We start from the raw sequence: 19,514 nt of genomic DNA, 5'->3' as shown, positions 1-19,514 counted from the left end.
ACTTACGTTATGATTCATAATGGCAAACTTACAATTATGAAGTAGCAATGAAAATGAGTTAATGGTGGGGAGTTACCACAATATGAGAAACTGTATTAAAGGGTTGCAGCATTAGGAGAGTTGAAAACCAATGGACTAGAGAAAACCCAATTGAAAAAAATAGCTTTATCAGATTGCCTATAGGCAAATCTGTGGGGTATTTTAACTATCTGTTTGTTTCTGTGTCTATATCTATATGTCTGTCTGTCTGTCTGCTTGCCTGCCTGCCTATCTATCTATCTATCTATCTATCTATCTATCTAATATTAATTTATTCACTTCACATCCAGATCACAGCTACCCTCCCTGCCTCTCCCAGTCCCACTCTCACAACCATCTTCCTCGAATACTCCTCTTGGGTACCAACCTCCCCTGGCACATCAAGTAGCAGCAGGACTAGAGGCATCATTCTCTCCCACTGAAGCCAGACCAGGCAGCCTAGCTAGGGAAAAGGGATCCAAAAGGGGGTAACAGAGTCAGAGACAGCCCCCACTCCAATTGTTAGGGGGCCCACATGAGGTATTTCTTGATTAATGATTGACAAGAGGGGGCCCAGCCCACTGGGAGGTGGTACTACCCCTGAGCCGGTGGTCCTAGGTGGTAGAAGAAACAAGCCATGGGAAGCCAGTAAGCAATGTTCTTCCATGGCTTCTGCTTCAGTTTTTGTTTCTAGTTTCCTGCCAGATTTCTTGGTCTAATCAGGCATTTTTCTCTTTCTTTTGAAACATGAACTTTGATCTTAACCTGTTTTCTGGACTTGTTAAAAGTTAAGTTTCATTTTGATTTTTAGTTTTCTTTTTGATGTTTTTGAGTTTTGATCCTTCTCTCAGTTCTTGGGTTGTATAGTTAGGTTACTGCTGCTGCTTCTGCTTCTTTTTCTTCTTTGTCTTTTTTCTTCTTTGTCGTCTTCTTCGTCTTCTTCTTCTTCTTCTTCTTCTTCTTCTCCTCCTCCTCCTCCTCCTTTTTCTTTGTCCTCCTCCTCTTTCTCCTCCTCCTCTTCTCCTCCTCCTCCTCCTCCTGCTGCTGCTGCTTCTGCTGCTTCTGCTTCTCCTCTTCTTCCTCCTCTTTCTTCTCCTCTTCCTCCTCTTCCTCCCCTTCCTCCTCCTCCAATTAGTTATTCATTGTTTTAAAATTTCCTTTTAGAAATGCTTTTGTCATGTTCATATGTGTTTACTGCTCTAGAGATGATGGAGCTTGGGAGAATAGAGCTGTTAGATGAGGGGGACTAAAGTCTTATACAATAGTCAACTTTATTCAGAGCATCAGATAGTTATACTCTGGGTAAAGAGGAATCATATGAGCACACATGTACAAATGAGTAAAGTGTACAACCACAGGGCAAGCTCATGTGGTGGGCAAGTCATACACGGCAAAAACATGTTTTTCCATAGAGGCAAATCAACAAATAACAATAGCCAATTATAATGAATAATCTGAAGTAAACTCACTCCTGTCTGCTGTACCTGGGAAAGGCATAAAAGCATATTCTAAGACTGTTTCATGGTTTTGACATATGCTTTGCTATTTATATTTCAATTTTAGTTTATCCCATGGTATTTTATTATTTCTCCTTTGATTTATTTAACCTATATGTTGTTGGGGGATATGTTGTTGGGGGATATGTTATTGGGGGATATGTTGTTGGGGAATATATTATTGGGGATATGTTATTGGGGATATGTGGTTGGGGGATATGTTGTTGGGGGATATGTTGTTGGGGGATATATTGTTGGGGATATGTTGTTGGGGGATATGTTATTGGGGATATGTTGTTGGGGGATATGTTGTTGGGGAATATGTTATTGGGGATATGTGGTTGGGGGATATGTGGTTGGGGGAATATGTTGTTGGGGGATATGTGGTTGGGGGAATATGTTGCTCAGTTTTCACATATTTTTTTGAATTTTAAAAATTTCTCATCACTGATTTTGATGATAGTTTCATACCATCTATGGTCAGAAATAAATTATTGCTACTTACAATTTTGAACTTTTTAACACTTGTTTTGTGGCTTAACATGTAATCTATCCTAGAAAATGTTCTATTTGTGGTTAAAAATAGTGTTTACTCTGCTGTTTAGTATAATATTCTAAATATGTTTGGTAGGTTCATTTGATTTGTAGTATTTTTCCTTAATGGGTGATCTTTCTTTAAAGTGGGAGGGCTCAATAGGTAAGACGCTGATCTCTTAATACCCTCTTGGTGGATGGAGAGAATTGCTGTGGCATGCATGCGTGTCCCCAGTGAAGAAGTAAATACTTTTTAAAATGTGGAATATTGGAGTCCTTAGTATTATTTCACTGTAATTTTGCCTTCAATTGTGTTAACATTTGCCTATTTTTTGGTACTGTGAGTTTGGTATATATTTATAATCATTATGTTTTCTTGATGAATTGACTTCTTATTAACATATCATGACTTTTTGCGGCAGTTTTTGACTTAAAATCTGTTTTGTCTGGTAAAATACCTCTGCTTTGTTTAGGATGTCGTTTACATGGACTGTCTTCTTCAGCCTTTCCACTTTAAGCCTATTTCCTTCTTGAGAGCTAAGGTTGCTTATGGGCAGAATGTTGTTGATTTTTTTAAAAAATTCATTTAGCTATTCTTGTTTGATTGGGGAATGTAATCCATTTACAATTAATAATAGAAAGACCCTTACTACTATAATTTTGTTCTGATTTGTAGTTTTTTTCACTTTCAGATTCTCTCTTAATAGTTTCCTTTGTGACTTTATTTTTTTTTTTAAGTAATGGTAAGTTTTGATTTTTTTAAATTTTTTTTTATTGCATATCTACTATAGATTTTTCTTCGTGGTTACTATAGGCTTACATAAAACATCCTGTAGTTATAGTGTGTTCTAAAAATTTATAGTGTTGCTACAAATTTAATTTCAATTCACTTATGCCTCTAATTTCAGCACTCAGGAAGCCAAGGCAGGTGGACTACATATTAGAAGCTAGCTTTGGTAAAATAGCAAGACCTTCCAAGAAAGCAAAAAACATTCAGGCTTGGTGTAGCATGCTTTTAATCCTGTCAGTTGGGAGACAGAGGAAATCGAATCTCTATGAATTCTAGGTCAGCTTGGCCTACAGAGACCCTGTCTCAACCCCCACCTCCTCAAAAAAAACCCCCACAAACTAACAACAGAAAGGAAAATAATAACTAAAAAACCCACTAGGCAAAAACAATAAGTAAAAAAATAAAGTTGCATTAGCACTTATGTTAATGACGTGACAGTTTACATTTTCCTTATATTGTCTATCTCTTAATAAATTGTTGGAGTTGTTAGCTTTTTTATTTAGGTTTTTGAGACAAAGTTTGCTCTGTTGTCAAGACTGGTACTGAACTTCTGGCCTCAGGTGATCCTTCTTTCTAAGTTTCCTGAGGATCTGGAATTACATGTGTCACTCACTCAGATTCAGTTATTTTTAATGTTTGTTTATATTTCACCTTTCTTGTTAGAGTTAAAAGTTCTTTTATGCTGTCACTATGGTTGCTTTAATTTCCATGTGGTTAGCACCTTTTATTTTTCATAGACTCATCTGGTGGTGATGAACTTCCACAGCCCTTGCTTGTTTGGGAGGATCCAATTTTAAAAGGGCTCACTGAGAAAGTCACAATTGGCATAGGTAGAGAGAGGCCCAAGCATAAACCTCTGAGGCTCATGTCCTAAGAAACATAAAGAGGCCAGTGTGACTGAGATGGAATGAGTACTGGGAAGGAGCTGTAAAGAATGGGAGAAAACTGAGATGGGCTAGGTGACTGAAGACCATGTTTCAACTGAGTGAGATGGAGTGGAGTTGGAAGTTTGTGTACATGGTCAATACACTGAAAAAATACAGCAATTTACCTATGCCTAAGTCATATACTGTGTCATACACATACTTAAAACTCATGTATAATGTTTTTACAGAGCTGTGTTTTTATACCACCGTGGATTTTGGGACATTGTGATTACCCTGAAAGATAACCTGTTCTCATTTAAGGTAACTTCCATTTTTCTCTCTATTCCTCTCTCTTTTAACTCCATGGATTTAATTATTCTGGACAGTCCATATAAATGAAATCATGTAAAATGCAATCTTTTATAATTTTTCACAGTGTATAATATTTTCAAAGTTCATCTGTGTTGAAACATGGGAACTTAATGTCCCTTTACAGCCAAATAATTATTATATTGTTTGGTTATATCACATTGTGTTTAATATTTAGCTAATAGGTATGTATGTCATTTTGATTATTGGTTAATAATGCTATTATGAGCATTTGTGTTTAAGTTGTGTGTGTGTGCATATGTTTGCACATGTGTGCATAAGGTTGCATTGGAGATGCTGCTTTAAAACTATATTTGTTGTACTGCAGGTATCTGAATCCAGGGTCCCAAGCACACTAGGCAGGTACTGTCCAATCAGGCCATACCCCAGCCTGCGAAGTGTGTTTTAAAGGAGCATATTCACTTGACTGAGGCTAAATGACCTAGGCTTTTAGAATATTTGGTCTTATTATTGCTTCCTTTTGATCAGTGGTACTTGTTACAGTGTTAGGAGTGCGCACTAACACACACACACACACACACACACACAGTCTAGTTTTCTGCTTTGCATTTTTTTAAGTGAAAACGTGACTACATTAAATAGATTTGCTGAAAGGTAAGGTCTGTTCTATGTGGATACGTACATAAAAGGGTGATTACAATATCTAGATACATTTCAGTTTATGGAATTTTTTTAAGATTTATTTTTATTTTATGTTAATGAGTTTGCTACATGTATGTGTATACCATGTGTGTGCCTGGTGTCTATGGAAGTCAGAAGAGGGAGTTAGTCACTATGAATGGACCTGAACCTGTGTCCTCTAGAAGAGCTACAAGTTCCCTTAACAACTGAACTATCTCTCTAGCCTCCATTTAATGGAAATTCTTTAGGAGAGGGTACACATTATTTCCTTTATTAAGTTGAATGAACATTATTTAAAATTGAAATAAACTAGAGAATGCAAGAATGTATTTCTTACAGTTGGGATAAATATTCATAGCCTTTTTCTTTTAGTTAAACATTCTGAATTGGGTCAATATATAAAATGTGGGACCAGAGAGCAGCTCAGCAGTTAAGAATACCTGTTGCAAGCTTAAGTCCAAGTGGATCAAGGACCTCCACATCAAACCAGATACACTAAAACTAATAGAAGAAAAACTAGGGCAGCATCTCGAACACATGGGCACTGGAGAAAATTTCCTGAACAAAACACCAATGGCCTATGCTCTAAGATCAAGAATTGACAAATGGGATCTCATAAAACTGCAAAGCTTCTGTAAGGCAAAGGGCACTGTTGTTAGGACAAAACGGCAACCAACAGATTGGGAAAAGATCTTTACCAATCCTACAACAGATAGAGGGCTTATATCCAAAATATACAAAGAACTCAAGAGGTTAGACTGCCGGGAGACAAATAACTCTATTAAAAAATGGGGTTCAGAGCTAAACAAGAATTCACAGCTGAGGAATGCCGAATGGCTGAGAAACACCTAAAGAAATGTTCCACATCTTTAGTCATAAGGGAAATACAAATCAAAACAACCCTGAGATTTCACCTTACACCAGTGAGAATGGCTAAGATCAAAAACTCAGATGACAGCAAATGCTGGCAAGGATGTGGAGAAAGAGGAACACTCCTCCATTGCTGGTGGGACTGCAGACTGGTACAACCACTCTGGAAATCAGTCTGGAAGTTCCTCAGAAAATTGGACATTGAACTACCTGAGGACCCAGCTATACCTCTCTTGGGCATATACCCAAAAGATGCCCCAACATATAACAAAGGCACGTGCTCCACTATGTTCATAGCAGCCTTATTTATAATAGCCAGAAGCTGGAAAGAACCCAGATGCTCTTCGACAGAGGAATGGATACAGAAAATGTGGTTCATCTACACAATGGAATATTACTCAGCTATCAAAAACAATGACTTTTTGAAATTCATAGGCAAATGGATGGAACTGGAAAATATCATCCTGAGTGAGGTAACCCAATCACAGAAAAACACACATGGTATGCACTCAATAAGTGGCTATTAGCCCAAATGCTCGAATTACCCTAGATGCACAGAACACATGAAACTCAAGAGGGATGACCAAAATGTGAATGCTTCACTCCTTCTTTAAACGGGGAACAAGAATACCCTTGGGAGGGAATAGGGAGGCAAAGTTTAGGACAGAGGCAGAAGGAACACCCATTCAGAGCCTGCCCCACATGTGGCCTATACATTTACAGCCACCCAATTAGATAAGATGGATGAAGCAGAGAATTGCAGGCTGACAGGAACCGGATGTAGATCTCTCCTTAGAGACATACCCAGAATACAGCAAATATATAGGCGAATGCCAGCAGCAATCCACTGAACTGAGATCGGGATCCCCGTTGAAGGAATCAGAGAAAGGACTGAAAGAGCTTGAAGGGGTTCGAGACCCCATATGAACAACAATGCCAGGCAACCAGAGCTTCCAGGGACTAAGCTACTACCCAAAGACTATACATGAACTGACCCTGGGCTCCAACCTCATAGGTAGCAATGAATAGCCTAGTAAGAGCACCAGTGGAAGGGGAAGCCCTTGGTCCTGCCAAGACTGAACCCCCAGTGAACGTGATTGTTGGGGGGAGGGTGGTAATGGGGGGAGGATGGGGAGGGGAACCCCCATATAAAAGGGGAGGGGGGAGGGTTTGGGGGATGTTGGCCGGAAGCCGGGAAGGGGAATAACAATCCAAATGTAAATAAGAAATACTCAAGTTAATAAAGATTAAAAAAAAAAAAAAGAATACCTGTTGCCTCAGGTTTGGTTCCTAGTAGCTAAAGGGTCCGTACAACCCCTGTAATTTTAGTTTCAGGAGAGTATGAAACCTTCTTCTGGCCTTTACAGCACATATACTTGGCACAGATTATATACATCAGGCACACTCTTATACGTATTAAGTAAAAAATAAACTTTAACCAAGCATATACAATGTATATGTGTGTTTTGTGTTTAGAGTTAAAATAAAAAGACATACTATGCTTATCCTGTAGTTAGCATTGTTTCCCATTTTGTTTTTATATTTTGGAGTATTAAGGAAATATTCAGTGTGGAATATTTAAAGCCTGCTTTATCTTATGTATCCTAACAGATGATAAAGTGTGTTTTTTTTTTCCAGTTTTTGTATTTAATGTAATGAGGAACTTGAAAAATAAGAGATTTTTACCTTTTAATGATTAAATATGATTTTATAATAAAGCTATGACTAAGGATATATGTATTTATCCATTTTTTTTTAATTTTAGGAATTATAACCCATGGAATTGTGTGGTAAATAATCTTGCCACTGGAGAGAATTAAAGAATGATGGTAAGTACATCTATTTTTATCATTTTTTATTTGTTTGTTTATCTGTGTCCACATGTGCCATAGTATGTTCATGGGGAGGTTAGAGAACAGGTTACAGGAGTTGATTCTCTGTTCTCACCACGTGGGTCCTGGGATGGAATGGGCCATTGGACTTGGCAGCAAGTGCTTATACCCACTGCGCTGTCTTGATGGCCACTATGATAGAGTTGTTTTAAAAACCAACAGTAGATTTTTTTCTTGCTTGTTTGCTTCTCTTTTCCTACTCCCTGTCATCTGTCTGTCACTTGTAGCTTCAGTCTTAGCTGCTGTTTCAGGCACTGCTGCTGCCTTGGTCTGATACCTGGGGAATGTGGGATAGGAAAACAGATGAAAGCTATCTTCTGAGGCTGGTTCAATCTAAGATGGCCACCAAAGCAAACATTCTTATCCCTTATCCCTTGCCTAAGTCTCTCTCCTTTGGTACATTTGAAGATAGGAGTAAATCTCACAAGTATGTAGACTGTGGTCAGTATTCTGAGTATTTGATTTCTTAGAGTATATCAGGCAGGATTTGAGTATAACTTAATGTTCATGTTTATTGCTTTGATTTGAAGATTTGAAACATTAACTATTTGAACAAGTCTGGTTGAGTGCAAAAAAAAAAAAAAAAAAAAAAAAGCTTGTGTAAAATCTCCGTGTAGCACTAGGTGGCACTCTTTAACTTTGAGTAAAAATTTTGTTGCGCTCTGAGCCTGAGTAAGGATGCTGTTGAAATAGACAGCTGTAAGGTGATGATGTATCTGAGACTCATTGACTGCATTTCAAGCCTTGGCCCTTATACTACGATGATTAAAAGAATTATGCTACTGACATGTTTATAAGAATTAAGTGGTTAGAAATGATCAGATTTTGAGTTTTTACTGAAAGGAACCCATTCATCATGTTACAGAAAATATCTGTAATATAAACTGAAAACTGTTCCAGGCAAATACAAGATGAATAGTAATACTTTTACATGTTAAATATTAGAATAAAGAGTAAAAACAAAGTTTCAAATTGGTGGCTTTTTCTCTGACTGTGTCTTTCTGTATTAAGTATAAAAGAACTAACTTGGTAATGCTAATCTTCATAGGAGAAAGGTGCATCAATCTGAAGTTTCAAGCTTAGTATTACTACAGTATTGGGACTGTGAGGTCATCTGCTTTGGTTCTTGGAAGCTTATTACTTTATGAGGACTCAAGTTAGAATATGATGTAGGAATAGTGAATTTTATGCCCTGATGTCTATACCTGTAAGACTTCCTACAGGAGAATAAGGTAATTAATCTGAAAGAACTGAATGTAAGCATCTATTTAAACTTGTTCATTTGGCCAAGAGTTAATAGAGACGCTTTTGTTTAAAACTGTGTTTAGGCAATCTAAATGATAGTGTTTTGCAGTGTTACCTCCTTGGGAAGCAAGAGAGTAAGTGAAGAAGAGATTTGAGAATTTTGCAAATCTAGAGAGCATAGTATAACAAATTCCTGTGAAAGCTTTAATTAACTAGGTAGATGCCTCTGGGATTTTCAGGCTAATGCCAGAAGAGTGAGAGATATAAATATAGATATTAAATAGAATGTTGAGTGTTCTGGAGAGAAGACATGGATTAGTAAATGAACAGAGTATTTAGTAGGTAGGATCATTTTTTTCTAGTTGTTCGGATGTTATAGTAGTTAGTTCATTCATTTGTGCACTGAAACTATTTTTGTTACTCATTGATTTAGCAAGTGTGTTTATTCCCTTTCCCCCATGTAACACATTTTCTCTCTACCATATTCCTCCCATGAGCATAAAAACAAGCTATCTTAAAAAAATCCCATTTTTTTTCCTTTAAGTTAAAACTCCAAGAGATTTTACCTTTAGTGTCTTATGTCCATTCTCTCGTTCATGGTTCTCTTTTGGACTTTGTTTTGTTGGGATTTTGATTGTTACTCCACCCAGTTGATTTGTTATATGTAAGTTGTGACTCTGACATAAGTACAGAGTGGTAGTTCTGCTACTTGGTGTAGCTCTTTGAGCTTTAGACTGTAGTAGTTTTGGATGTAATTTAAAGTTTTAATTTTAGGGTTTTTAAATCTGAAAATAGACTTAATATCTGATGAACCACATTCCAAATTTCAGATTGGTTTGGATGTGCATGTTATGGAGGCCAGAATTTGACATTAGATTCTTCTTCTCTTTCTCTACATTGTTATTATGTTGCATGTTTGGAAATACCCATGTTTGTGTATGTGTTGGGGTGTGTGTGTGTGTGTGTGTGTGTGTGTGTGTGTGTGTGTTGGTGTGTGTGTGTGTATAGGACAGAAGTCAACATTGGGTGTCATGCTCTTTTTTTCCACCTTGTTTGTTGAGATAGTGTTTCTTGTTGACTCTGAGGCTCACCTGTTGGCCAGGAGCCCTTGGGATCTACCTGTTTCTGCTTCCAGTGCTGGGATTCTGGTGTATGTTGGCATACCTAGGCTTTTTGTTTTGTTTTGTTTTGTTTTGTTTTGTTTTGTTTTGTTTTTACTTTTTAACCTGGGTTCTGGTAATCGAATTTGAGTTCCTCATTTATAGATTTACTTTGTATGTTTATTCCCTTTACCCGTATAGCTGAAAATTTTTCTCTATAGGATTCTTTCAGGGAACATAAAAATATGATATTTTCTTAAAAATTTGCTTTTTCTTGGTGTCAGTAAGCACTTTATACAGTAAGCCACCACCCAAGCCTTTTCTTCTTTTAATTTACATTTATTATATATTTGTTTGTTTGTGCATGCACATATGCATGCAAGTGGCACAGCACTTGTGTGGATTTCAGACAACTATGGAAGTTTGTTCTACTAATTCCTTCTTACTATGTGGGTAATGGGGATTGTACTCACATCTTCAGACTTGTTGCCTGGAGTATTACTGAGCCATCTGCTTGCCCCTTCCTTATCGTTTTAGATAGAGTCTCTTACTAAACTTGGAACTTCCTAATTTGACCCAACTAGTTGGCTGGTCTCCTTCCTGCACTGGGATTATGGTTGTGTTCTACTTCACTCAGTTTTTACATGGATTTTGGAGACTTGAACTCATTTTTTTCATGCTTGTACAACAAGTACTTTATTCCAGTGAATCATTTCCCAAACCCCTCAAATTAGATTTTAAGTATTTGCTTTCTGAATAAGTATGAATAATAAATAATAAATATATACTAAATGGTGATTGGTACCTAAAAATCTCATAAATATACTTATTTAAATACATCTAGGCTTCCTTCCAGCGCTCCAATAGTCATGACAAAGTGAGGAGAATTGTTGCTGAAGAGGGTCGTACAGCAAGAAACCTGATAGCTTGGAGTGTTCCACTAGAAAGCAAAGATGATGATGGTATGTACTTTACAATTTAGCTTTTTCCTCTAATGAAAATTGGGAGGCCAAGTCCCAGTGGAATGGAAGATTGGCGGCAAGAGGATTAGCTTAGGAGTTCAAGGCTAGCCTTGACAATATAACAAGGCCCTGTCTAGACAAAATACAACAAAGCAAAGTGTATAAGCATATATTTAGTTTGAGAGAGTAAATAGATTTAAACTGAATGGTCACAATTAGAATTCTTCAGCAAATTGGCATGTTAAATAAAATTGATTTGTACAAAAATTGTTTAAAAAGTGTTACTGTTCATTTGCTGTTTTAAGAAATAATGAAATTATTAAGCTATTACTCTGGTAGTTGAAATGGTGAATTATTAACTTCATAATTTTTTTTCTGTGTTTGTCATTTAGCTTTCTAATATAAAGAATAGTGGTCCCTTCTCCCTTTTATTTTTTTTTTTTCCGGAGCTGGGGACCGAACCCAGGGCCTTGCGCTTCCTAGGTAAGCGCTCTACCACTGAGCTAAATCCCCAACCCCTCTCCCTTTTATTTTAAAATGTATGTATTTATAAATTTAAATTTGTGTAGATTCATGATTTCTTATTTAATGGAGTATAATCTCTGACTCTCACTTGATGTCCAGATTGTCTTACGTTTAACTAGTGGCGATTCTGGATGCTCCTGTTCCCTTTGGACATCCTTTTCTCTTTCTTTGAGAACAACCTTACATGATAAGTTATGTCAAGCTAGCTAAGAATGTACTAGGCTGTTGTGTTTAAAGTTTTGGTTAAAAAGAAAATTATGTGTAGGGCTGAAGATTCCTCTCTGTGAAATCTTTTGTTCAGTTTTTTTTTCTTTTTCATTTTTTTCAGAGCTGGGGACTGAACCCAGGGCCTTGCGCTTGCTAGGCAAGCGCTCTACCACTGAGCTAAATCCCCAACCCCCCAAGAAATCTTTTGAATAAAATATTCTCTAGCACTTGAGAACATAGATTTAAAAAGCAAAATGAGATTAAAAAAACCCTTTCATCATTAGTTCATAGTCATTGACAGTGAATAAAATTGTACTGTTCTGTAGTTTGTGGATAGAAATTCTGTAGTAGGGATGCTTGGATGCACTGTATTGTTTAGCTGTATGTTATATATTACTTAGAGTTTAGTTACATGTTATCTAGTTTGATTTATATGTCTGTTTACTTTTTTATGTCTTGAAGGAAAACCTAAATGTCAAACTGGTGGAAAATCTAAGAGGACAATTCAAGGCACTCATAAAACCACTAAACAGGTACAGCATATATAATTTTTATCTACTTTGTTTTAATTTATTTCTCAAAAATAATATCCATTATACAAATTTAAATTTCAGGATTTGAATATTATATATCTTATTTCTATAAAAATAGAGGATATAATTTTTAAATGTAAAAGTATGGATTCTGTGTTTACTATATGTCTAGTCCTAAGTAATTAACATATACTAAGTAATTAATATATCAGTCTTACTGAGAAGCCTTTTCTTAAAAGGAATAAAGTGAATAGTAGTAAGGTCACATGTGCTGCTCCTTTGGTCTCTACCTGTGTGTACATAGGAGCAAACACCCGTACATGTGTGTGTAACCTCCAACAATGTCAACAAGAAAGTGATGTTACTGTCTGAAGGGAAACAGCCAGCCAATATTTCAGTCCACCGTGCCAGTTTTCCAGTTTATAACCTCAGCTTCTTTTCATCTTTCATATTTAAGGATTTATGATATTCTTTCTTTAAGTAATGATGCTTTTTGTTGTAGAAGTTGAGATTTAGTTAAGTCTAAAAGTTTCCAAATAGATTTATTAAAGCTGTATAGAATCCAGCCCTACATCTTATTTTAAAAATGATCAGGATAATTATAGTTAGTTTTTCCATAGCCTTTTCTTTTTACACTTGTTATTTTAACTTGATATTATTAGATATGTTTATATAAACCCAAAACTTGATATAAGGAAAATGGAGTTTAAATCATGTTATTGTGAGTTCACAAAGGCCACCTTACAGAAGCATCAATGACAATTTTTTATATATGAATAAAGAATATTTTAAAATAAGATAAATATTTGCAGATAGAAAGGAAACAAAACTTTCTATTCAGAAGTAAGTGGAGTTGAGGACACAAACTAAGTAGTCAAAGCTATAAGAAGAGTTCTAATGAAATAAAGAGGCTGGATGCCATTTGTGGTGAGAAATAAATTCACGGTCTGATTTGAAAACTTAGGCCTGAACTCCAGAAGTGGGCATTATTAGATTGCAAAAGACACACCCTGTCAAAGTCAGATAAGATCCCCAGTTGGAGATGCAGCTGATTATAGCGATGCCTAAAATCAGTGGAGACTGCTTTAGGAGTCACCCTCTGTAGACTCATTGTGCCAGACTCCTAAGGGAAAGAGCTGTAGGCTCTGGTACAAGGCCTCATGAAGTAGATCTATAGTGGGCCAGGTTGATGATCTCTAAAGGTTGAGCAAAATTAGAAAATGAAAGATATGAAACTCAAAATAAGTTTGCCAAGTAAAATATCAAAACATATGAAGAAAATGCTATATAATAAGTCAATATTTTATACAAATGAAAATTTACTCCTTACGTAATGAAAAGTAAAAGATAAATTATTCTAAAAACAATTTGTAAATAAATGTTTAATGTTCTTAAGGAAAGTAACTATACCGGAAATTTGATAAGTTATGAAGTAAAAAAGTTAACTATTAATTTCAAACATTTATAGATAACATCAGTAGAATTTTGGAAATCAACAATTACTAAAACAGATGGCATATTGGGAGGAAATTAGTGAAAGAACTTATGAACTGGAAGGTTCTCGGAGGAGGACTTAGGGTAGGAGAGGACTGAAGACATGGGGTGTGAAGAAACCCAAGATGGAATTTCTAGTACATGTCCTCTCAGGCTTCCAAAAGGAGAGAGTCAGTGGTGCATTGAAAGTGGTTTTCACTTGTGTGTTCTCAGGGGCTTTAGAACATAAACTGGAGATGAGCAGCTTAAATAAAAGTAGATTTGTACTTAGATCTGGTTCATAGTGTCTTTAGAACATCAGGGTAAAAGAAAAATTTTAAACTTACCAAAGGTAACACCTGTTACTACAGGTTACTAGCAGTCTTTGTATCCACAAAAAGGCATCTAAGAGTTATAAGGCCAGCAAACCCACAGAACTCTTCTGCTGAAGTGCTCCGCTTAGTCAGATGGCTATTCCATTACAGAAATGAATTAGAGTCAGTTTTAGAAATACAAAGATTAAGTGTTAACCATTTTTTTTTGGTCTGTATTGTCCTACTGTAACAAATTTCCACAAAATGAATAATTTAAAAGCAATAGCCATTTAGATGGCATATAGTTATGGAGGCAGAGAAATCTTAAGATGCTAAGCTCGATCTGGTGAGAATCTTTTTGCCATCTCAGCTGGGCATAAAGTATCATGCCAATATCACAGGAATAGTATCCTCACAAGAAATGCGATCAGCTGGGTTGGTGATATGACTCAGTGGGTAAAGTGCTTGCTTACAAGCCTGATGATTTGACTTTGATCTTGGGAACCCACATGACAGAAGGAGAAAACTGACTTGCACCAGTTGTCCTCTGCCTTGACACTTGCCTGATGGCATGTGTGCATGTGAGAGCATGCACATGGATTCTTCCTTTATCTGCTACGAGCTCCTCTGCTAAGGGTGGAGCTTTGGGGCTTCCTTCCCCCTCCATGCTGGAGTTTTACTAGAAAAACCTGCCTCTTGTTTAGGGCAGACATTTATTTGATGGATTTGAGTGTGGTAAAAGCTGAAAAGATGGGGTTGGGGATTTAGCTCAGAGGTAGAGCGCTTGCCTAGCAAGAGCAAGGCCCTAGCAAGGCCCTGGGTTCGGTCCCCAGCTCCGAAAAAAAAAAAAAAAAAAGCTGAAAAGAATGTTTTAAAAATTCATACTGAAAGATTGCTTTATTAAAAAAAATTAGCTGCTAGAAGCCTTTTACTTGCCTTTTTAATAGTTTCATTTATTTCATCAGAATACTTCAGTAGAATGTAAAATAACATCCACAACTGGAGAGAAACATTTTGATAAAAGTCCGACAAAAACAAGGCACCCACGGAAAATTGACCTAAGAGCTCGCTATTGGGCATTTCTTTTTGACAATCTTCGCCGGGCAGTAGATGAAATCTATGTGACTTGTGAATCAGATCAGAGTGTGGTAGAATGTAAGGTAAGGTGTGCTTTGCAGCTTGTCATTCATCTAAAGTCAGATGCTTTAAAAGGTTTCCTATATTTGACTCGTTTGCTTCAATTGTTTTGAGTTTTAATTATATAATTTTTATTTCATTACCTGTAATGAGAATTGTTTTTTTAATCTCTGTTCCAAGATTGCTTGAGGCTTTCTTGAGTTTTAGTTTTTTAAATTTTTAATTTTTTTTATTTGATGTAATACATGCCTTCTTATTTTCTGTGAAAGGTTTAGTGGAAAACTGTCTTAACTCATAGTCCTAGGGAAGGAATCAGAGGCTGTATGCATGAATGCATGCACCCACGCACATGGGCACGCGCGCGCGCGCGCGCACACACACACACACACACACACACACACGCACAGGTGCACACACAGGATTTCAAAAGTTCTATCTGTATTTTCTTTGGTTACTGTTGGTAGTAAAGTGAGATTTTCATGAACTTTGGTTTCATGCTTTAGTTGGGAATTGCTCCCTTTCTGCTGAAGTAATTAGGATGGTCCTAATTCATTCTGGTTAGAGAAGATAAATTGATAGCTAACCATAAACAACCCTGGGTGGGATGGGTATCGCTAAAAGGTGTGTTTTCTGATTTCTAGATAGCCTGTGTTTGTAAGAGCTTTAAACAGAGTCTCATTCTGGAAATTCATCGAACAACCTGGTCTTTAGTAAATACGAGCTATATTCTATAGTACTTTTTATTTAGTAAAATCTTATGAAAGTCAATGGTACATTTTCATAGAATTTATTAAAGGGGTAACAGAATTTATATTTTTTAAATAACCATGATTTTAATGGTAACCATGGCTCATTATTTAGCCTGTGCAATGCATGACGAGTCAAAGAAAAGTTATAGTTTGAAACAGTGTTTGTATCTCTTCTTTAACTGGAAACAGTCAAGGTAAGTTTTATACTAGGTTCAAAATATGGTTATCAGAAGTACATTCTGAAATTAACAATTGTTGGAATTATTTAAATATGTAGTGCAGTGGTTACAATGAATATTGTATCACCACGTAAAACCTTTTTGTTTTAAGAAAAGTATTTTTAAAAGTTAGATTTAGTCTGTGTTTATGTACCATGACACATGTGTGGAAGTCAGAGGACAACTTGTAGAAGTTGATTGTTTTGATTGTGTGGGTCTTAGGGATCAATCTCAGGTTGTTAGGAGATACAGCAAGTACATTAATTTGCTCACTCATCTTATTGCCCTAAGAAAAATATTTTTAATTAAAATCATATCATTTGAATATAATCAGTCAGCATGTTGTGGTAGAAAACATTGCTGTATTTGGTTTTGGGTTTAGCTTCTGCAAAGGGAATATATGTGTCTAAAAGTGGATGTGAATCTAAAAGTGAGTGTGAATCTAAAAGTGAGTGTGAATCTAAAAGTGGGTGAGTCTAAAAGTGAGTATATGAAGCCTAAATGTGAGTGTGAGTCTAAAAATGTGCGTCTGAGACTGCATAATTTCTAGGTCATTCCTAGAGCTCAATCATATGAACAGATTCTTTGATTTTTGGGATTTAAAATAAGTGTCTGATTTATGAAATAAAATTTGCTTGTGAAATGCATTCTGTAAAGGAGTGAGATTGACCAGTTGCAGACATAGCTCTGATAACTATAACATTGGCTCCTCCCTGTAGTGTTGCTGTTTGAGGAAAACACATTGTTGTAAGGAATTGTGGCTTTTCTTTCTGGTTCTCTCACTCATTTATCTGAAGTTTTGTGCAAATTTACAGCTCTACAGATTGGTTATGTAAGGTGTAGATTAAGAGTGGAAGGGGCGCCTGTACCTGCCTCACCTGTGACATCATCCTACATTTAGCCCCTTGAGGAATATCTGTGGGCAAGTGGAAAAAGAATGAAAGGCAGAAAACAACAGTAAATTTCTATCATTTAAAACAAATATAACCGTTCCTGGTTGCTGCCGCTGCAGAGAGCCTGTGGGCAGCACCCCACGAGCGAACTTGAGCCTCGGGACACAGGTAAGACCAACTTTTCTGCTGCAAGAAAGCTGCCTGGTGAGCTCGGGACACGAGGAGGCAGAATTCCTCTAGGACCAGGCACGTCCTGTGTTTACCGGAAGTCCCACACCCCTGGATCCCGGCCTGCAGCAGCTCTCTGCTCCCAGACCCCATGAGAGAGAGACCCAACCGCCTGGTCAGGTGGGCACTCCTGAGGCTGCAGAGCGGAAGAGACCACCAACACTGCCCACCCCTGCCCACATCCCTGGCCCAAGAGGAAACTGTATAAGGCCTCTGGGCTCCCGTGGGGGAGGGCCCAGGAGCGGCAGGACCCCTGCCTGAGACACCGCAGGAACCTGAGGGAAACAGACCGGATAAACAGTTCTCTGCACCCAAATCCCGTGGGAGGGAGAGCTAAACCTTCAGAGAGGCAGACAAGCCTGGGAAACCAGAAGAGACTGCTCTCTGCACACACATCTCAGACGCCAGAGGAAAACGCCAAAGGCCATCTGGAACCCTGGTGCACTGAAGCTCCCGGAAGGGGTGGCGCATATCTTCCTGGTTGCTGCCGCTGCAGAGAGGCCGTGGGCAGCACCCCGCGAGCGAACTTGAGCCTCGGGACCACAGGTAAGACCAACTTTTCTACTGCAAGAAAGCTTCCTGGTGAACTCAAGACACAGGCCCACAGGAACAGCTGAAGACCTGTAGAGAGGAAAAACTACACGCCCGAAAGCAGAACACTCTGTCCCCATAACTGACTGAAAGAGAGGAAAACAGGTCTACAGCACTCCTGACACACAGGCTTATAGGACAGTCTAGCCACTGTCAGAAATAGCAGAACAAAGTAACACTAGAGATAATCTGATGGCGAGAGGCAAGCGCAGGAACCCAAGCAACAGAAACCAAGACTACATGGCATCATCGGAGCCCAATTTTCCCACCAAAACAAACATGGAATATCCAAACACACCAGAAAAGCAAGATCTAGTTTCAAAATCATATTTGATCATGATGCTGGAGGACTTCAAGAAAGACGTGCAGAACTCCCTTAGGGAAACACAGGAAAACATTAATAAACAAGTAGAAGCCTACAGAGAGGAATCGCAAAAATCCCTGAAAGAATCGCAAAAATCCCTGAAAGAATTCCAGGAAAACACAATCAAACAGTTGAAGGAATTAAAAATGGAAATAGAAGCAATCAAGAAAGAACACATGGAAACGACCCTGGATATAGAAAACCAAAAGAAGAGACAAGGAGCTGTAGATAACAAGCTTCACCAACAGAATACAAGAAATGGAAGAGAGAATCTCAGGAGCAGAAGATTCCATAGAAATCATTGACTCAACTCTCAAAGATAATGTAAAGTGGAAAAAGCTACTGGTCCAAAACATACAGGAAATCCAGGACTCAATGAGAAGATCAAACCTAAGGATAATAGGTATAGAAGAGAGTGAAGACTCCCAGCTCAAAGGACCAGTAAATATCTTCAACAAAATCATAGAAGAAAACTTCCCTAACCTAAAAAAAGAGATACCCATAGACACAAGAAGCCTACAGAACTCCAAATAGATTGGACCAGAAAAGAAACACCTCCCGTCACATAATTGTCAAAACACCAAATGCACAAAATAAAGAAAGAATATTAAAAGCAGTAAGGGAAAAAGGTCAAGTAACATATAAAGGCAGACCTATCAGAATCACACCAGACTTCTCGCCAGAAACTATGAAGGCCAGAAGATCCTGGACTGATGTCATACAAACCCTAAGAGAACACAAATGCCAGCCCAGGTTATTGTATCCTGCAAAACTCTCAATTAACATAGATGGAGAAACCAAGATATTCCATGACAAAACCAAATTTACACAATATCTTTCTACAAGTCCAGCACTAGAAAGGATAATAAAGGGTAAAGCCCAACATAAGGAGGCAAGCTATACCCTAGAAGAAGGAAGAAACTAATCGTCTTGGCAACAAAACAAAGAGAATGAAAGCACACAAACATAACCTCACATCCAAATATGAATATAACGGGAAGCAATAATCACTATTCCTTAATATCTCTCAACATCAATGGCCTCAACTCCCCAATAAAAAGAAATAGATTAACAAACTGGATACGCAACGAGGACCCTGCATTCTGCTGCCTACAGGAAACACACCTCAGAGACAAAGACAGACACTACCTCAGAGTGAAAGGCTGGAAAACAATTTTCCAAGCAAATGGTCAGAAGAAGCAAGCTGGAGTAGCCATTCTAATATCAAATAAAATCAATTTTCAACTAAAAGTCATCAAAAAAGATAAGGAAGGACACTTCATATTCATCAAAGGAAAAATCCACCAAGATGAACTCTCAATCCTAAATATCTATGCCCCAAATTCAAGGGCACCTACATACGTAAAAGAAACCTTACTAAAGCTCAAAACACACATTGCACCTCACACAATAATAGTAGGAGATTTCAACACCCCACTCTCATCAATGGACAGATCATGGAAACAGAAATTAAACAGAGACGTAGACAGACTAAGAG

At 37.5% G+C, this 19,514-nt stretch overlaps 1 protein-coding gene across 9 annotated transcripts in view; it reads left to right on the top strand.

Annotated features, from left to right (window-relative positions):
- The window catches only part of Scaper (S-phase cyclin A-associated protein in the ER), a 399,452-nt gene that overhangs the window by 15,701 nt on the left and 364,237 nt on the right, over nucleotides 1-19,514 (top strand). For 6 of the 9 annotated variants that reach the window (XM_039082386.2, XM_039082383.2, XM_039082384.2 and 3 more), the window contains exons 2-6: nucleotides 3,953-4,025; nucleotides 7,351-7,414; nucleotides 10,667-10,784; nucleotides 11,979-12,049; nucleotides 14,784-14,996. In XM_039082386.2, coding sequence (XP_038938314.1) covers nucleotides 7,409-7,414; nucleotides 10,667-10,784; nucleotides 11,979-12,049; nucleotides 14,784-14,996 — 408 coding nt within the window. In that variant the 5' untranslated portion in view covers nucleotides 3,953-4,025; nucleotides 7,351-7,408. The remainder of the gene's footprint in view (nucleotides 1-3,952; nucleotides 4,026-7,350; nucleotides 7,415-10,666; nucleotides 10,785-11,978; nucleotides 12,050-14,783; nucleotides 14,997-19,514) is intronic. The other 3 variants (NM_001427719.1, XM_008766363.4, XM_063264794.1) reach the window with 1 other exon arrangement.

The sequence above is a fragment of the Rattus norvegicus genome, chromosome 8, assembly GCF_036323735.1.
Source record: "Rattus norvegicus strain BN/NHsdMcwi chromosome 8, GRCr8, whole genome shotgun sequence".
NCBI classification, from domain to species: Eukaryota; Metazoa; Chordata; class Mammalia; order Rodentia; family Muridae; genus Rattus; species Rattus norvegicus.
Note: the sequence above shows the minus strand (reverse complement) of the source record. Positions and strands in the feature narration are given on the sequence as shown.